Below are 19,934 nucleotides of genomic sequence, written 5' to 3'. Positions count from 1 at the left end.
TTCTTATTTGATTTATAGAAATTTCTTTTAATAAACCATAATGCTTTGTTTGATTTTTTGATAGCTTCATCAATTGTAAGACAAATTTCCTTACGGATAATAAAGATTATTATTACTATTATTATTATTATAATATGGGGATTCCATGACAGTTTTTCATTTATTATAACACCTAAGTATTTTGCGTTTTTAGTCTGTGTTACTGGTTTACCATGAATAAGATAAGTGGAATTAATTTGTTTTAGTTTTTTTGTTACTCTTAGGCCTAATAACTGACATTTTTCTGGGTGGAAAGACATGCTCCAATTTGATTCCCATTTCTGTAATTCATCTAATTCTCTTTGTAAAATTTCTGTATCTTGTGTTGTTTTTATTGTTCTATATATTATGCAATCGTCTGCGAATAATATGACTTTTGTTCCTGAACTAATGCAATTTGGTAAATCGTTTATGTAAACTAAAAATAGTAGTGGACCTATATAAGACTATTCCTTGAGGTACGCCTGATTTTACTGTTATTGGTGTTGATTTAGAGCCATTTATTATTACAGTTTGTTCTCTCCCTATCAGAAAATCTCTAATCCACTGATGCAACGGACCATCATATATGCCAATATATTTTAATTTTTTAAGCAAACTATGGTGGTGAATTTGTCAAAAGCTTTGGAAAAATCTAGTAAGATAGCATCTATTTGCTCATTGTTATCTAAACCTTTTGAAAAATCATCAATTAGTCCTATTAGTTGTGTTTCACATTATCTATATTTCCTAAAGCCATGTTGGTATGGAGTAAGGACATTATGTTTGTCTAAGTGGTTTATGATGTTGCTACATATTATGTGTTCTAGGATTTTACATGTGATGCTGGTAAGTGATACTGGTCTGTAGTTCTCCTTTTTTAAATAGAAGGTTGGGATTAGCTTCTTTCTAGTCCCTTGGTATTCTGCCCTGGTTAAGAGATGCTTGAAAAAGTATTTTGATCACTGGTGCTATATAGTTCATTGCTTAGTTCTTTGAGTAATCTAACTGGAATACCATCAGGTCCAAAAGCTTTAATAGGTTTGATGTTGGCTATTAGTTTTTGGATTCCCTTTTCTTGTACTTCTATATCTCCTATGTTGTCTACTTGGTTCAATTTAAGTAAAATGTCTTTGTCTCCTGGGGCTGAGAATGCTGATGCAAAGTATTAAATTTGTTTAGGATGTTAGCTTTAGTTTCATTATCATTATGTGTTAAGTTGTCTTCTCCTTTTAATGGCGCTATTTAATTTCGATTCCATGAAGCACGTAGGACCTAATCATCTTCATTACCGGATGTTGACATTTTAATTTCGATTCCATGAAGCACGTAGAACGTAATCATCTTCTTTTTTGAAGTAACGTCTGTATCATATAAGATAAGATACATTTGGACTAAAACAGAAAGATTTAAAAAATCCTTTATCCCACTTTCGGCCAGGGTGTTACAAGGTCATTTGTCGTCATCGAGAAGTAGGCTACATAGAAGTCTAATTCATAAAGCACTGGTTCAGTGGTTGTGAGTGTGTTTGTGTTTCTTTTAAGACTAAGACTAAGACTAAGACTGCTTTATTGATCCTTACGGAAATTTGTTGTGATTACAAGGACTCGTTTCTCATATAAAGACAACACAACAGAAAAATACACATAAATACAACAGACAACATAAAGAGTTCATTCAGCGACTACACACAGGTATCTTGGTGCATTTCATGTTCCCTGATCAATGAGTGGCGGTGATAGAGTCTGACCGAGTGAGGTACGAACGAGTTTTTGTTCCCTGATCAATGAGTGGCGGTGATAGAGTCTGACCGAGTGAGGTACGAACGAGTTTTTGTACCGCTCCGTTCTTGTTTTGATTGACAGCAGTCGCCCACTTCGCGACGACCTGGCGTAGTTCTGATGGAGCGGGTGGCCGTTGTCTTCCAAGATTTTTTCGATTTTTCTTAGGCACGTTTGTTCAAAAAGTTCCTTTAAATGTGGTAATGTTGTGAGTGTAATTTTTGATGCTTTTTTAATGATGTTTTCTAGACGTTGCAACAGTTTAGATGAGGCGTTACCTTGCCAACAACTTATTCCGTATGTTAGCAGATTTTGTACAGTCGCGCCGTAAAATGTCTCAAGGATCTTCTTATTTAATTTAAAACTGTTGAGTTTGTATAGAAAAAAGAGTCGCTGGGCTGTTTTCTTTGTCAGAGTTCCAAGGTGGTATTCCCATGAAAGCTTGTTGTTGATGATAATGCCTAGATATTTATATGCCTTTACTTGTTCTATAGATGTAGTGTTTATTTGCAGTTCACGTATAGTTTGTTTTTTCTTTCTAAAATCTATTATAAGTTCTTTAGTTTTTGTTACATTCAGTTCTAGAAAGTTGTCGGTGCACCAGTTTGTAAACTCTTCTATCGAGCTTCGATACTGAGTTTCGTCTCCTGAAATAAGACCGACTATGGCAGTATCATCAGCGAATTTAATGAGTTTAACTGAGTCATAGATGCTTCTTATGTCATTAGTGTAAAGAGTGTATAGCACAGGAGAAAGTACACAACCTTGTGGAGCACCCGTACATAGTACTCGGAGTTGACGATTTGGTGTTGTTGACTTTAACATACTGGGGCCGTTGGGTTAAAAAGTTTAGAACCCATGCTTGCAAGTAAGGGCTTACATTTAAGTTACTCAGTTTGTTTATCATTAGATGTGGCTGTATGGTATTGAAAGCCGAGGAGAAATCTACGAAGAGGACTCGTGCATATGTTTTGGGTATATCGAGATGCTTATAAAGCTGGTCCAAAAGCAATAGAATGGCATCCTCAGTTCCTCTAGCTGCTTTGTATGCAAATTGGTGAGGGTCTAGGCTGTTATTGACTTTTGCTACAAGTTGTTTAAGGATATATTTTTCAAAACATTTCATAACAATAGGTGTTAGTGCTACTGGGCGGAAATCATTTAAGCAATCTATTTTTGGTTTCTTAGGCACTGGTATGATTTCTGAAGTTTTCCAGATGTTTGGAATTACGCACGTTTGCAATGACTGGTTAAAGATATGACAGAAGATAGAAGAAATTTGCTCCGCACATAGCTTGATCAGCTTGCCACTAATTTTGTCTGGTCCACAAGCTTTTGTTACGTCTACTCTTTTAAATAACAATGTCACTTCATCCTCCGTTACAAAATTGACGTAGGGCTCTTGTTTTCCTTTGGACAGAGTGTTGAAAAGTTCTTTGTGTAGATCAACAAAATCTTCTTTGTCAAAACGAGAATAAAAATAATTTAGTTCGTTGGCGAATTTCTCATCATCAGCCACTAAAATTTGTTTTCGTTTTGAGGCGCAGCCTGTTATTTTCTTTAATCCCTCCCAGCATTGTTTTGAGTTGTTCTTGGCAAAGAAATTCTCAATTTTTTCTTTGTATGTTTTTTTCCCTTCAATTATTGCTTTTCTCAGTTTATTTTTAGCATTTATAAACTCTTCGTTGCTTGCCTTATACTTTGTTTTCTTATCAGAATGTTGTACGAAGGATTATTTGCATCTATGTTGTTATTGTTACAGTATAGTTACACTGAGGTGGTCAATTGTAGTCAAACTGAATTTCCATTTGATTGGACCAATAAGAATTCTTATCTTATACTAGTAGTGGTCAGTGCTGCCTCCTTCTATATTAGATAGATTTGGCATGCATAGTCTATAAACCTAAACCCGCCCCACTTTTTTGACATGCGCTCTTCTTACTTAAAAAAAAAAAAACGTGCGCTGTAGACGACTGGGGAAGGGGTTGGGGGCAGTGGCACACAGTTTCTGTTATATAGACTAGTGCTATATAAGAATGCTACTGTTGGTTTGATTGGGTTAATTTCATTACCGGATGTTGACATTTTAATTTCGATTCCATAAAGCACTATTGCGTTGATACCACCATATCTAGTCTAGATCTAGATCTAGATCTAGATACAGCTTTCTTAGTTACTACTAGATCTAGATCTAAATAGATCTGCTAGTTCAGATTTTCTGAAGAATCAAAATGCATAATTAAAAAAGACTAGATCTATATTTTAAGAGGGCTGTCAATGTTTAATGTAAAGTTTTCCAGTGATTTATTTTTTAGACTGACTAGATTTTTGACAGTCAAGAAATACTATAGAATAGTATAGAATAGATTATAGATTCTTAATTCTTAAGACATTCTTTAGTTTAGTCTGAATTGAATATAGTCTAGATTAGATACTATACTATAATGATAATCTATACTATAACTATAGTTTTAGGGCATTATAGTCTTAGGAGTATATAGATAGTATATAGTAGACTATAGAGTAAATAGTAAATAGAGACTAGTCACTAGATCAGATGACTAAGTAGAGACTAGGGGTGCACCGGATAGTAGTTATTAGTATAATATTAGTACTTTTTGATATCCAGCCGGAGCAGAATAAAGTAAAATTTGATATTCGGCCGGGGCCGGAGCCGAATACCTATGTGTTTTGTAAATAGCTTGTATTGCTGAACATTTTACGAAACTTAAATAACATACCTATATTTGTTGGTTTTAATTTATTATTTTTCCTTTTATATACCTTATTGTTTTAAACTCTGTTACTGATTGATTTATTAAAGATTAACAGTATTTATAAACAAAAATTAATCTGTGTAGCATGAGCATGTCTGTGTGTATGTACGAGGCCACCAACTATAAAGGATGTGTGTTGGAGGGTCAATGTAAAATATGTTAGTATATATTTAACTAGTTACTAATGCAAATCTCTCATTTGGCTTGTATGGTGGTTGGATGTATGTGTTCATGAATTTCTGACCAACAACTGGTCATCAGACTTGGGCTTAATACTGATCGCTGTTAGTTAATAGTTGGAATCTGAAGCGTTGTAGGTCATATATTTATTAATCCATTTGTGGCAAACGATATTTTTATTAACAGCAGGAACATCTATTATACCTACTCATAGCCTGAGCCTTAAAAGTTGCGAAGCATAGATTTAATTGTAGTCTGTAGGCCTATTATTGATATCTATGTTTAGATCTACTGTTATATAGATCTAAGAGAATTAGGAAAACCAACTATAGAAAAAAAAAATCACCCACACCCTCCTTACCAAAAAAAACCCACATAAATAGACTTTGTGTTTGACTGATTGTAACGACCTGGTCAGATAGACCTAGTGAGCCTAAACATGTAATGTAGTGTGTGTATAGATGATTGTGTTGACCTTCACTGGCTTCACGCATTTGTTTTCCTTGGGCATACGCAATAGTGTTTAGTGTGCAGACAAAAGAAGATAACACATTGGCATGGTCAGTCAAGCATATAGATAAATTATATCTGTACCTTAGTTACAGAGGTCAAGTGTTTCTTAACATTCCAGCATATTTTTTCCTTGTTTGCTAGATCTAATTGTGTTGCTTTAGATCAATTTATTTTCTGCGATGTTAAATTTTACTGCAAGGTTTTCCTTTATATATTTAGTCAATAGAATTAAACAATGAAATTAGTTTTCTTTCTAAAGGTTTTAATACAAAGGGAAAAAATACATACACGCACACATGCACATATTTGTTTTATTTTATTGTGCAACGAACGTGTGTTTAGCGCCCTAAATGACATTTCTCTCCAAGTAAACAAACTTAGTCTCATCAACTAGTCACCTCTAGACTGTGTCAATATTTCTCAACAATCTGCGTCAATCCATTCTGGCTTAAGAATGGTCAATGTCTTTCAATACATTGCCATGGATTAAACAAATAAGAAGTTGGGGGTGTTGAGTCTCTTGAGCTCTCCCTTTAAAGATACCCCTGGTCAGTGTCTGTTTGGCTTGTAGTCCAGCCTCCTAATTGAGACTTAAAGTAAACAAACTTATTGTCCCGGCTAATAGTGTAAAAGGTGTGGCTAGTGGTCCAGACCCTTGATTGACAATCTATCTCATAATAAACAAACTCATACCAGATTAACCTTATAGAGATTTGGCTTGTAGTCCCGCCCCTAATAAAAATTCCTCTCCAAGTAAACAAACTCAGTTCCCTCATAAGATGTGACCTCTAGACAGTGTCAACAGGTTGACATCTGGCTTAATGTGGTCAGCTGCCTATCTGTGAACTCAATGTTATGTACTAAACAAACAAAAGGAGGTGGGGGTTGCTCATCTCTACCTCTGGAGATTCTTCTTCTTCTAGCCAGCTTTATTGCTGCTGAGCTGAGAGCTCTTTTACAGACTGTGCCAAGGAAAAAAAGTGTGCTGTTTTCTTCAGTTGTTCAGCACTGCCGTAAACACCAAGCCTACACTAAATACCTCTGGAGATATACCCGCACATCTAGACAGTTTATCAGCGTGAAGTAGTTAAGGAATATTACATGTTTACTAGACCACTCAAAGGTCAAGACAAGCTTTTAAAATGTGCCAGACATCGCTGCTACATATGTAATGCGAATTTATAATGTAAAGTCTTATTTCTATTTAGATTAATACGCCTTGTCTTTGTACTAAAAAATATTTGGTGCATAATCATAGTTTATAGTTTTAAAAACAAATTCTTTTATTTGAAACAAAAACGTTAAAGTATTTCAGAACTGACATTATTGAATCATGTCCACTTTATGAGTATTGGTTTATTTTTTATTAACATGGAGATTTAGTTTAAACTTCTTATTGGACATCGTTTATCAGCGTCGACTACCTTTATATTGTTTGCCTTTCGCCTGTGTTGTTTCGATATTTAAGTATTACCTCCGTTTGGCGTATCTGGAAAAAGACTTAGCGCGGATCCGCATAACAATATTAATAGAAATACAGGTGTAGCTTTTACTATCTGGTTTACTATCTGTGACAAGTCAAAAACTCGCTGTCAGAGTCACTCTAAATTATCACAGCATTAATTATTATTTTTCATTATTTATTTATTTTATTTTAATTATTTCCCCATCCTACCCCTAAATTATTCACCCGCCACACCTTTTCCGCTCCAGGCTAGACTTAGTTGACCACATTGGAGATAGTTAAGGCGCGTCCTTTCATTTATCTTCCCTTGACCGGGGCAAAGATACACACAGACTCTTTGATCTTTTCGCAGGATGTCTGACAGCCGCAGTGGACACCACCTTGTGTGGAATGCAAGTCACTCCCCCCCCCCCCTTTCTCCCACGTCTCTCTTTGATCTAGGAGATCACGCGGACCAGCAGGCCCATTGACCTTTCAAATGTGCGACTCCCATCTCAAGTCTAATTCACCCACGTGTAAGACAATTCTTAGCCTAGGACATTTCCTGTTTCCGCCCGCATTTTCCAGGCCTATATAAAGTAGATCCAAATAAAATCAGACTCTTTCATTTCTCATTCGAGCTGAGCTATCGAGTCTGGACTACTTCATTTCTCCTTTCTCCTAGAGGAATACCTGGTGGTAAGCCGAACTTAATCACAAGTTCCATCTTAATTACTTTTGTGCTATTTCCACTGGATATTATCATGTGTATTCTATTATTTTATTTACATTAATTAAGTGCATTGTGTATTTCTCACTGTCGTAAGTAGAAAACATAAACATGTCCTATGTATGTATTTATTTATGTATTGCATTAATCTATTAATGCTACGTTGCTCAATTGATCGTTGATCCAACCATGTATATATTTGTACATCTTATTTTATTTCCTTTATCTCGGCTGATCGCCTTGATAATTTTACTATCGCACTAATACTGCGCTTAGAAAAGAGATATGAGTTATCTCCCCTGTATTGAATTATCTCCCCTGTAGCCATTTCACTCTAACGAGAGTTGCGCCGCTTGAACGGACACCCTCTCCATTCAAGCGCGCTCCATTGTTCTCGATCGACTGTCATATGTAAACATACCGTCAGGGTCGCTGACCACCGCCCAATTCAACCCCCCCCCCCTTTTCTTTCTCTATCCACCTGTGTTGTTTATTTGAGATTATTATTTCCCCTTCTATGTACATTTTATATTATTACTTTCCCTTTTATGTACATTTTTATATTACTACTATCAGCCCTCTATTATTCCAAATCCCATTTGTCATCATCTCCCCTTTTGTGCTCAAAAGCAATTTTACCAATCTGACGAATGCACCTCAGTCGAGGGCATCGATAAGATGCATGAGAGACATGTCCTAACTTGTCTTTATTTATCCGCAGCCTCCCTCAGGTGTCTGCCTATTTATCTATTGGATTAATCACCTATTTGCCGCTTAGTGTCTACTCGACACTACTCAACTATTTGCCATTTGCTGTTCAGTGTCTACACGACACTACTCAACTCTACTACTTGGCGCTATCGGCATTGCCCGCCTATTCGACAGCCCACCTGTCATCTTATTAGGTGTGACGTCCCTATGGACTCAGGTCTGTGCGAGACGTCATAGCTACGCCAACCCTCTGCAACTCACTGGACATATCCTGTCAACTACGCTGCCCACGGCAGATCAGCTCTGCCCGCAGTAACCTTATGCCCACGGTAGCCGGCCACCCGCCCTACTGTGCCCACTACAGATATTAGATTTTGGGGATTGAGACTCCACAAGAACTATATCACCGGCGTCCCTCTATCCGCTAGAGCGCCACCTCCAGCTGCAGAACCTCAAGCCAGGACACAGCCAGCTGCGACATCAACAGGAATACCAGCTAAGTCAGAGGACAAAGTGACATACTCTCTTATTAAATGCAAGAGTGATGATTAAAGCTAGTATTATTTAGAGATAGAAGCAAACCCTCCCCCTTTTTATTCTTATATGTATATTTATGTAAATAAATATTCTTCATTTTAACTTTTGTATCTATCTTTCATTGCTTTGTCTTGTTGCGTGTCTGCTCCCGATTCATATGCTGATAGGTTGGTGTGTGACAGCTTTAAAAATAATCATCCCCTAGACATAAAACGCGCCAAACACACGTCACATTTCCCCACCTGTCACACTATCTGGTAGTGATATCCGACCGGAGCTGGATATTGCAGGATAGTGAAAAAGTGCCGAATATTCAGCAGAAGCCGGAGCCAGAGCGACTATCCGGTGCACCCCTACTAGAGACTAGTAGTACTACTAGATCTAGTAGTAGTCTAGTAGAGACAGAGAGAATCCACATGATAATGATGATACATGATTAACATGATCATATCCAGTGACTTGAGCTTGAGTGACCAAAGTGAAAGTCAAAGACACAAATTTGTGACTTAAAAAGTTAAAAGTCTAAAGATTAAGTTTGTTTTATGTTTAAATTTAAAATTTATGGCTAATTTTAGTAATTAAAACAAAAGCCCAGGCAGCCATCCAAGTTTAGAGTCTAGACAGTTGCAATCAAACTCACTGTTAAACTGAAATGAATTTATTTTAAGATAAAATTTAGGTTATTATTTGAATTCGAGACAGTAATATCATACTACCCATTTGTTCTATAATAATTATAACCTATGCATAATTATTTTTTTATTGTAACTAACTGATGATTCTGAATAGGTACTGACTAAATCTAAATTTCTACAGATATTCTACAATGTCAACATCAAACCTCTAGAGCCAGCTTACTTTGTGAGCAGTAGTTCTACACTTACACTTTGCTCTGACTACTTCTAGAAACTGTAGCTTTCTATGCACAACTGATATTTGATATAACAAGATATTTAGCTTCATAGAAGTTAAACTTGATCTGAACATGTGGCCCTTCAGAGTAATTCCCATGCGTAGTGCTATCTGCTTACAAAAACTGAAACAGAATACATCTTCAGCCTATTTCACAACCTTCATTGGAAAGTGCAGAATTAGTAGATCTATGCAACATTCAAGTGACAGCCACAAGCTGCTCGTTCAGAACAAGCTTCTAAATTATCATTATATTTCATTGACTCAGCCACACTGCTGTATGTACACATCACCTGTCCATTTTAACACAACAGAAACTGCTGATAACAGCAGAGACGGCAGCATGAACGTTCAGACGCTTCTTGAGACGTGGTTCTACGAAGTGTGCCCACGTGGTAGTCTAAGTGCAACTATGCCATTTAAGACTTATATCAAGTCTTTGAAGCAGCCTGGGCTGAATAAAGTTATAATTCAGCTTCATTACGACATAGACTCTAATTCTGATCACAAAGTTCCAGAAAGTATTCAGCTAAGTCAGATTAGCAACATGTATGAACTAAATGTTAGCTTTGATGAAGATAAAGCTAATATGAATGTTTCCTGTGAAGTTACCAGCGGAGTTGTGCTTCCAGTTGTTTGTATTATTCAAGTTCCTTTGCAGTTTGGTAAATTAAATTAAATATTTTATAGATTTCATACTTTTTTTTTTTTACATTACTGATGTGATAATAGTATGTATACAAGTTAAAAAAAAACAACTATAATTAATGTATAGAAATGCATGTATTGAAAATAAACCGGTGATTCATTAAATAGGTTTCAGAAAGTTTTGTTTTCCACATTAAATTACTAAGCTGCCAGTCCTAACTTCTGCTTTTGAAATATTTTAATTTTAAAACTATTTTAAACTAAATCAAAATTAAATCATAATATTAGAATGGTGTATTATTTTTGTCTAAATGATTTGGTTTCAGTATAAATTTCTATATTCCCCATCCTTAAATGTTACTTGATTACTAAACCAGGTGTTTAAGAATAGTCATAATGAATTTATTATATTTTTATTTTTCTACAAATCTCCTCTCCAGGTAGCTTTGTAATAAAAATATTTAGTCTTTAAATTTAAATTTTGAGTTTTAATAACTTATTAATCAATCATTTTGTGGTTATATAATGGGGATTACCATAAACACCAATTCATTAGTACTTTGTTAGCTAAGCTTTGTAAAAGAGCTAGTTTCATTATAATCTATCATGCATTTTAAATAATAAAAATAAAAACTCTTTTTTAATGAATATTTATTTGTTTATTTGAAGATCTGAACTTGAAACTGCTTGAGGAAAAAGATGTACACGTGGAAGGAATGGAAAGTAACAAGATAGTTGTTGAAGCAGAAAAGGGAAATTGTTGTTTCAATAATGTCAAGGTCTTTCTTAAAGCTTATTTCATTGCCATACTCATATTTACAAATATTTTCTTTAAAAATCAAAATTGTTGCATGCCATCTGTTTTTAATTTAGATTTTGCAATTTAAACAAAAGCTAGAGTAAAATTGAGGCGTTTCAAGATTATTATTTTTTCAAGACAGATGCATTAAATACAATATTAAAAATAAATTGCATTCACCTTCCTTGTTTAGTCTAAATTATTCACTAAGTAAGTCTAAACTACCACTTCTAAAGTTTATCAATCTTGTATGTAAAAGAGCTTTTTAATGTTTTAAAGATTAAACAAACAAAACTCCTAAATATTTATAATGAAAATGTAAAATATTTATTCAGCTTTTTTTCTTCCCTAGTGTATGTCTCTCAGTGCAATGAGTAGATCAGGAAACATAACTTGTGGTTCAACACTACATGGTAACTCTTATTTTCAGACTAGGAAATCTGGGGTAAGATAATTACCAGTATTTGCTGTACTTTTTATGTGTGTGTGTGTCTCTGGTGAAACATATTTGTTTGTTTATATTTGCATTTTGAAAAGTTTTACCAGAGATGTTTGTAACACAACTTCATTTAATACATTCTCCTTAGATTGAAGCGTAAAAATACAGCCTCTGCCATTTCCCTATTCTTCAATGTTTTTTTTGTATACTGGTACCATGAGCATTTTTACATTTTTGTGTAATTGGGAAAGTTAGCCACTTAGTATTTGAAACACTCTATTGACTTACATTAAAGAAAAGGAAAAATAGGAACTATTTCTTTTATGTGTACAATGAAATATTTTTCTGATAAACATAAAAACTATGGTACTTTGATATGAGTATCAAATATATGATCTAATCTGGCATTTATCATTTTTATTGCAGACTATGATTAGCAATTTTTTTTAAAACTTGCATCTCTTTGCATGCATTGTCTTTTTTTTTTTTAAAGAAGTAGCAACAGTAATGTGAGTCATCAGGTTGAGAAATGGCAATCTAATCTAAAACATAGAAAGTTAAGCTAAAGGTATCATAACTAAAATCTTTTTTTTTCTCCCCAGAGTATTAGTACAGAAAAATTGCAAGGCTCAAATATTATTTGTGAGACAGAAATGGGATCAGTGAGTGTCAAATCTCTCTATGCAGATAATGCCACTTTTAGATCTGATGCTGGCAGCATTAATCTTGGCCATTGTCATGGACAACTTTATCTCTTGGCAGGACAATCTGATGTCAACATAGGTAGGAATTTTTAGGATTTTGTTTAATGCTGACACATAAAACAGTACAAACATCAGCAAAAATAGTTTTGATGTCATAGTTTAAATATTCTGAATCAGATCTTACAAACTGCAGTGGACTCCTTTACCCTTGAAATAATCAAATGAATGTTTTAATTGTATAATATTGATGAGAAAAGAGCAAAAGGAAATTGATCTGCCTTATAAAGGAATGTTTCACTTAATTGATAAGGCTCTCCACTTTTGGAGGCCTTATGAGTTAGTGGGTGGACAGATATAATGATGTTATTTAAGTTCATTCTTAAAATTAAAATGTTAATTTTTCATGAGCTTACATAAAGCCATGGAAGGTTAATTTAATATATTTGCCTTTACATTTTGGAATATTATTTAAACATAGTATGAATAAGGTAAAAGTAAACATTAATTTTAAAATAGTCTTTCTATACAAATATCTACCAGGTAGTTTAGATGGTGATTTAGACATTGGTCTTCAATCTGGAAATGTTTCTGTACACTTAAGTAGGCACCAAAAGGCAAACATTGAAGTAGGCACAGGTAGGAATTTTAACTTTTCTTTAATCTGTGTACTTTGCTCATCATGAATTATTATACATATTGTTTTTCAACTTTTTCTTTTTTGAGACCATAGCTCCAAAGTATTTAAAACTACTGACACTTGTAAGCTTTTTGAAAGCCCTATTGGCTATAGGTCATAATTTGAGTTCTTTTTGGCATTTATATGCATACCATATGCTGCAGAAGTCTTGTCTATGCGCATCACCAAGTCAGCTAGTTCTTCTGTCCCTGCTAGGCCATCTATGTCATCAGCAAAGGAATGGAGAAAGAAGGTCGACAAATCTTGCATGGTGGCCCAGCGGTCCAACAGACTAAGGGATATGTGAAGGTTGTGATTTATTTTTTTTTACAAAAATACCACTATACTAAATCTGCTTTGTTTGTTTTAATCTGCAGGTGATATTTCTGTCAGTTTTCCTGATACTGCTAGCACTGATCTTAACTTGGATTGCAATGCAGTAACAGTTGATAACAGGATAGATGTCCATTTCACAGACTCTGAACTACCACATCACAAAGAAGGTATCTCACTATTTAGTCTGCAGACTTCTATACTGATATTGTTTTATTAGCAGGGCAAGATAGAGAGGTTAATGAGGCATGTAATACTTTATGTAAGAAGGTGCTTAATTGTTTCTTTATCAAGAAAAGATTCGATTATGAACTTCTTGTTGTCTCTTATATGAAGAATATAAGAATGAATTATTAGGAAGTATCTCTTAAAGTAAAGTCTATACGTAAATTCTACTAAAGAAAGTCCGAAAGTTAGTATTGTTACCAAAGAAGCAGTAAACATAAAAAAAAAAATGAATATTGAATTATTAGAAAACTTTTGTTTCAGGTTACATTGGCATCAAAGGAATGTCTCTAGTGAATGTCAGGACTTTATCTGGAACTGTAAACTTGCAGAGCAGAGACTGGATTGAGACAACAAATCTCTTCATGCACAAATTTAAAGATCTCTAAAACAAAAACTATGAACAAACTGATGAAAAGCAGTCTTGTCTAAGGAAGAGATATTGTACATCTTGACCATACCTACATAGAGGTGTTTTGATTTGTTAACCTACAAAATTTCAGCATTCAAGTTACTAATAAAGCATGACCCTCAATAACATGGCAATGCAGTACACTTCATTGATGAATTTTGTACATACAATTTCACTTAGTTCATCATGCAGAGAGGCATGTAACATTGTTTACTTTATCATATTGACACTTTACCTTTTTTTTTTTTTAAACAATCATGTTTTTTTACTAATACATTTTTTCATGTAAAGATGAGAGAAAACTTGTGTATCCTAGTTGCATTTATGTTCAACTTTTTTTTTTCCTGCAGTGTTCATGTTAACATTTCCTGTACAACCTTAAACAATGAAGGTTAAGGCTGCAGTGTTGAACTTATCCTAGGCTACATGTTTACTGTTTGTTATCCTCTGCGCTGAATGTACAATATTAAAAGTATTATATCAAATTTAATATTCAGACTTTTTATTTCTTTATTTTATTTTTTTTATTTATTTTCTTTAATATACAATTGGTCATAAACATTAGTAATACTGAAATGTTCAAAAGAAAAAATATTTAGCAGAATATACATCGACATATTTCAAATAAATGCAATGATAGTATTACGACAAAACATCTCTGTATGGCTTGATAGTCTCATTGGGTAAACCCTGAAGTTCTCGTAGCCCCTAGAGAGAAAGTAAACAGTGAATTGAAAATCATGAAATTTTAACCTGGCTTTAGTTTGAAGCCAAGTTTAAGTTAATGTGATAATAGAATATAGCTTTTCTTTGGTACTATTATTTTTTTCAAAAGAGAATAGTCTAATCATTAATTTTTATTAAAAGGCATCTAAAAACAAAAATACATTGCATGATTTTTTTTTAAAATTACACTATAAACCCAAAGATCAAAATTCAAGATGTTCATATTTCACATTTTTCTTGCATTTCCCATACAACTCGTCCTCATGGTGCACACCAAAAAAAAGGATATTTACTTGTATTTGATAATTTTATTATTTAAAAAAAAATCATTTATGGTTTTACAGAGATGCCTACATGCCAAAAGGGAAATGTGTATTCCATTACCTGGAAATGTGTATTTTAAGGGGCAAATGTGTATTTTCCTGAATATCAAGAAACATACTCAGGAAAGACTAAAAGTCATTCAAGCACGTAACGAAATGCAGCAATCCTAAAGTTAACACAGCATAGAGTTATACAAGACATTTTGTACATTTGTCAAAATATTTACACTTTTAGTCTTTGTCATAGACTTTTCTAGAAAATGTTAGAATGATGTCGTTTTTGTCACTTGGCAATGATTTTATGATCATAATGCCTCTAGTGTATTCCACAATCCATTATAGCGGCAAAAGAAAATTAATTAAAAAGAATTGGAATTTTTGTTACAAGTGAAATTAGACTTGAATTAGATGTAATGGTTTGCTTAGCTGGATCAGTGACATCTAATTCCATAAAAGAAGTTTTTTTAAGGCATTTCTTTACAATGTATCCAGACACTGGAGATATTGTATCACATTTAGAAAGAATTCAGATTTTCTTCTTTCACATCATTCTTTGCAAAGTTAGCAATTAAAGATTTGGTATTCTCTACAATCACTAATAACTAACATTTTAAAGATTTTTTTCAGGCAGATAATCCTAATTAATCATTGAACTTGTTTCTAATATAAATATAAAAGCTTGGTTATTGAGTCTGCTGAATAGCTGTTGTAAGATAAAGCTATTTATTCTGGTTTCTGATGCTTGAAGTTGTTTTATAAAATCAACAGATGTATTGAAGGAGGGCACAAGAAATCAGGAATTCAATATTTTTTTGTGAGCATAATTAAAGCTTTTCTTTTGCACACACACTCAGCCTTGAATGCCCCTGATTTCATTTTTTGAATTTAGGCCTTCATAAGTAATGGAACCAATGAACCAGTCGCTAGTGAATGTAACAGTAGCTTTCAATCTGCCACAGAAGAAATGTTCTGCAAGTCAAGGAACATCAGTTTGATTTCCTTTATCATGCTAAGAGAAAGATTAAGCTTAACCAATATTTCTTCTATTAAAACCTCTGCCCTTCTCACTTTCAGTAAAGAACTCACTCCAAAATTTGGTGGTTTACAAAAAAATCGAATCTAGATCTAGATCTAGATCTGTAGGCAGTAGCTGATTGGTTTTAATAAGCATATGGCTATTCAAAGGTATTTTGACAAACCCACGGAATGGTAGGCTCTATTGTGAATGTGAAATACTAGATCTAGACCTATACAAAGTTAGAACAGACAATTTTTCTTTTTAATTTTAGATTCTATAAAGCATTAGAAAGAAAAATCTCTTTATTAGATGGCAGAAAATGCTGCTTTTGAGTATATCTAGAATAACTTGTTACAGATATCTATACATAGATTAGTTCTAAATCTAAGTCTAGTAGTTGTACACACTTGGTCAAATCTACTACTAAGACTACTAGAATAGAATTAGATTTAGATCTAGAATAATCTAGATGTACCTAAATTCTATATAGGTGCCTGACATCATTAAAAATTTCTAGTTATAGATCTAGATCCAGTCTACATGAATTAGAAATAATAAATCAATTAATTCACAATCAGTTTGAAGACTTCATATAGACTGACACATTGAAAGGAACTCCGCTTAATTTAAATCAATAAGATTTAGTAAACATTAAAATCTTCGCGCATCAGCTCGCACACAAAAAAAGCGATGTTATACTATCTTGTGGTAGATCTAATAAGAATAGTCCATTTCCAGGCATTGACACACTGATCTATAAATGTGATTGGCAGGAACTACATTTTTTTTTTGCTTTGACGGGGAAATGCGTATTTTCAGATGTTAAATCGTACTCACGTATTTTCGTGTCCATTTGCATACAAAATACGCAAGAAACGTACTTGTAGGCAACTCTGGGTTTTATCATTTAAATAGGATCTTTATTGAAGTCATTCCAAATTAATTTTTATCTTTGAAAATGTAATAGAATGAAGTAAAATTATTCTTCATTATCATACAAAAAAGGATCAGACTTCCCATAATTTGCAAGAAATCAGCTTTCACATGTTTAACTACAAAACTAATTTGATGGGCCATCAAAACCAATGTATTTGAACTTACTTCTAAAACTAGCTTAATGTGGCCTTTTATTTTACAGGCTTCAAGAGTAAGTTCAGCTGCCTTTTCCTGTAATCTTTCTGTCTTCTTACTGATGAAAGACAAGGCTTCTGGCAAAGTCATTTCAAGGAAGAATCCAAAACCAATAGCAACACAGATTTTAGATGGATCAGACCTTAAATCATGAAGCATCAATTAGATTTATTTTACTATATTTTATATCTATTGAACGGGGTGGGGGGGGGGGGGAGAAAGTATATAAAGTAATTGGAAGAATGAGTCTCCTCTGCAGATACAAGATGAGTACAATCTTATTGAGTAAATAAAGATAACTGTGATGTCCATCTTCACTTTGAAAAGATGTTAAAATTTGGGACTAAGCTGGGCAAAAATTGAGCAAGATTTGTAGTTGCTCTGAAGCTTATTTGTCTCTTTATCTTTTAGTTTCAAAGGCAGAAACTGCTTAGCGACCATCTATTTCATTCAGCATACTAATTTTTTTTTACTTTTATTAACCATTTTCCAAGTAAAAATTTAAGGTGGCTTGGTAGTTTTACACTGCTACAGTCTGCACAATTTTCAGTTCCAGGTAACTAAATTAATGAATTGTTAAAAAAAAATATTTAAAAAATGCAATGTTTATAACTTACACATTAGCTTGAACATAGAAGTTGCAACCAAGATCCACTTTAGTTTTTAATTCACACTCTGGAATGATGTCTTCCTGAATGCAAAACATAATAGTTGATATTTTATCATTATTTCTTTTTTACTACATTACTGAACAAAAAAATGTTACCAAGATCTGCATCCTCATATAGAAAAATTTTAATCTTCAAGATGAAACAAATATTTTTTAAACAGTTTTGAACTGTCACAATCATGTGTTTATAAAGCGTTTGTTTCATTAAGTAGTCCTTTTTTTTTCTATATATTTATATTTAATAATTTCTGGTTATCTCATATTATGATAAATACTACTATTAGCAAAACTTTAAATGACAATATATGGGCTCTTTAAAAATTATGACTTCACAATTGTTTACTTCTTAGGGATGAATAATGACATGCATCTACAGAGGTCATTTGTTTCATTATAATCATTGTATGCTTTCATAGAAACTAGGAATGTTTTAAATGGCATTTTAAACAATAAATGTAAATAATACCCATACAAGTTTTCTGAAAATATACAGATATTTATACAATTTTTAGTTAGGAATAATTGATAGTTGAGATTTACCCGAATTTTATGTATTGTGGATTGCAACTGTAAATATTCAGAAATCTCTTCATAAATTTTGTCTCGTTGTTCCAGTACATTCCTGCAAAATTTTAAAAATATTTGTAAGGTTCTATTTTGCTTTAAATTTCTTTAAAATATAAACATATAAAATATATACAAAATTAAATAAATATATAAATAATATCTATAATATAATATAATAATATAATATAAATATATATATATATAAATAAATTTGAAAAATAATGACTCAATAGTTTACAATACAAATAGACCTATTATTCAGATCTACAGGCACCAACTGCCAGATGGTAAGTTATATAAGATTCTATTTTTCTATACATCTCCTTATAAAATAATTTTATTTGACCTGCAATATTCTTATAGGAGAAATACTTAAAAATAGTGCATCAGTGATCCAAGATGAATGAGTTTGCAAAGCATATGAATAACTTTCAATTAGCTCACTTTGTAATGTGTGTATGTTTGTTTCTAAAATCTTTTGCATGTTTTTGATGTTCTTTAGAGTTGAAGATAAATTACTTCCTAGTCGAAAGCTCCCACAGGACAACGGAGGATGGGAGCAAGCAAGGTTTGAACTTTGAACCCGGGACCATTAATAAGTCCAAACGACAGTCCAGCGCGCAAACAGCATGACCTATACATCTATGCTATAGAATACAATTAAATATGAAGAACAAACTTAAAACTAACAATAGTTTTATTGCTAAATTTTGGAGGCCATGCCACTGATCATTTATAAATTAGTCTAATTAGTAATCTTAGCTTAAATCATAATAAATCTCTTAACTAATCAGTTTAAGTAATTAGTATACTATCTATATTATTCTATATAGGCAATATAGTTTATATAGGTAAAACTTCCGATCGAAGGCCCCTCTGAAGAATGCAAGTGGCAGCACCACACTGTCTATCCCTAGGGCTAGGGTCATCTGGTCACACTACTAGACCTATACTCATCATACTATATTGTCTATACTAGTAAATATAGAATAGACTTATTGATAGACCTATACTGTATACTAGGCTATACTTATAATAAATACTATTACAGGCTAAGCCTAACACACAGCCTAAGCCAGGCTAAGCCTATAGATAGATGCTATACTGGCATGGCTATACCATAGACACTATATATAGGAATATAGGCTATAGCTATGCCTATCTATAGTATCAGTATAGTGTATAGGATCATATTCATAGAGGCTAAGCCTAGCCCGACTAGGGCCTAGGTGACAGGTCTAGCCCCCTAGCCGCCCTCTAGGCCTAGGCGTCTAAGTCTAGGAGTAGGACTCTGGGTTAAAGACATTAAAGTCTTAAAGTTAAGCGTTTTCTGAATTATTATTACCTATTTATTATCTTATACTACCTCAAGTCTAGTTTAAGTCGGTCATTCAAAAAAGTCTCGTATTCCAATACTTTATTTTCTTTATCAGTTTTCATTTCGTCGTCATCATCTGTCCCTTGTTTAGTAAGTTTTAGACAACACAAAAGTATGGTCTGCTTTAAATCTGTAAATAATAGATTTATTTTACTTGTAAGTAAACATCGCATCAACTTATTTTTGTAATAAGAGTAGTTTCCCCTAAAATAAGAACTTAAAAAGTTGGGTTATACTAATTGCCTAAAGACTAAATAATATTAGGGAATTGTTCTATTTATA

General features: G+C 33.3%; 2 protein-coding genes across 2 annotated transcripts; one reads left to right on the top strand and one right to left on the bottom strand.

Moving 5' to 3' along the window:
- Positions 1 to 3,898: 3,898 nt before the first annotated feature.
- On the top strand, positions 3,899 to 14,329 carry LOC106052533 (protein FAM185A-like). Its single transcript, XM_056025275.1, has 8 exons — positions 3,899 to 4,085; positions 9,508 to 10,268; positions 10,921 to 11,030; positions 11,403 to 11,495; positions 12,092 to 12,272; positions 12,734 to 12,829; positions 13,247 to 13,372; positions 13,692 to 14,329. The coding sequence occupies exons 2-8, from the start codon at positions 9,677 to 9,679 to the stop codon at positions 13,814 to 13,816; spliced, it is 1,323 nt and encodes a 440-aa protein (XP_055881250.1). The 5' UTR covers positions 3,899 to 4,085; positions 9,508 to 9,676; the 3' UTR covers positions 13,817 to 14,329.
- Positions 14,078 to 19,840, bottom strand: LOC106052534 (protein UXT-like). Its single transcript, XM_013207929.2, has 5 exons — positions 19,641 to 19,840; positions 18,248 to 18,329; positions 17,655 to 17,728; positions 17,008 to 17,179; positions 14,078 to 14,547 (listed from the first exon to the last, which is right to left on the bottom strand). The coding sequence occupies exons 1-5, from the start codon at positions 19,823 to 19,825 to the stop codon at positions 14,482 to 14,484; spliced, it is 579 nt and encodes a 192-aa protein (XP_013063383.2). The 5' UTR covers positions 19,826 to 19,840; the 3' UTR covers positions 14,078 to 14,481.
- Positions 19,841 to 19,934: the final 94 nt, after the last annotated feature.

The sequence above is a fragment of the Biomphalaria glabrata genome, chromosome 4 (genome assembly GCF_947242115.1).
Source record: "Biomphalaria glabrata chromosome 4, xgBioGlab47.1, whole genome shotgun sequence".
NCBI lineage: Eukaryota > Metazoa > Mollusca > Gastropoda > Planorbidae > Biomphalaria > Biomphalaria glabrata.
Note: the sequence above shows the minus strand (reverse complement) of the source record. Positions and strands in the feature narration are given on the sequence as shown.

Bases quoted from the DNA above. Each gene is read 5' to 3' on its own strand.
- LOC106052533 (XM_056025275.1), top strand. From the start codon at position 9,677: ATGTGGCCCTTCAGAGTAATTCCCATGCGTAGTGCTATCTGCTTACAA. The intron at 11,496-12,091 runs GTAAGATAATTA...TTTTCTCCCCAG, and splicing joins TTCAGACTAGGAAATCTGGG to AGTATTAGTACAGAAAAATT. The intron at 12,273-12,733 runs GTAGGAATTTTT...AATATCTACCAG, and splicing joins ACAATCTGATGTCAACATAG to GTAGTTTAGATGGTGATTTA.
- LOC106052534 (XM_013207929.2), bottom strand. From the start codon at position 19,825: ATGCGATGTTTACTTACAAGTAAAATAAATCTATTATTTACAGATTTA. The intron at 18,330-19,640 runs GTAGTATAAGAT...AAAATTTTGCAG, and splicing joins CGACTTAAACTAGACTTGAG to GAATGTACTGGAACAACGAG. The intron at 14,548-17,007 runs GTAAGTTCAAAT...CTTTCTCTCTAG, and splicing joins ACATTAAGCTAGTTTTAGAA to GGGCTACGAGAACTTCAGGG.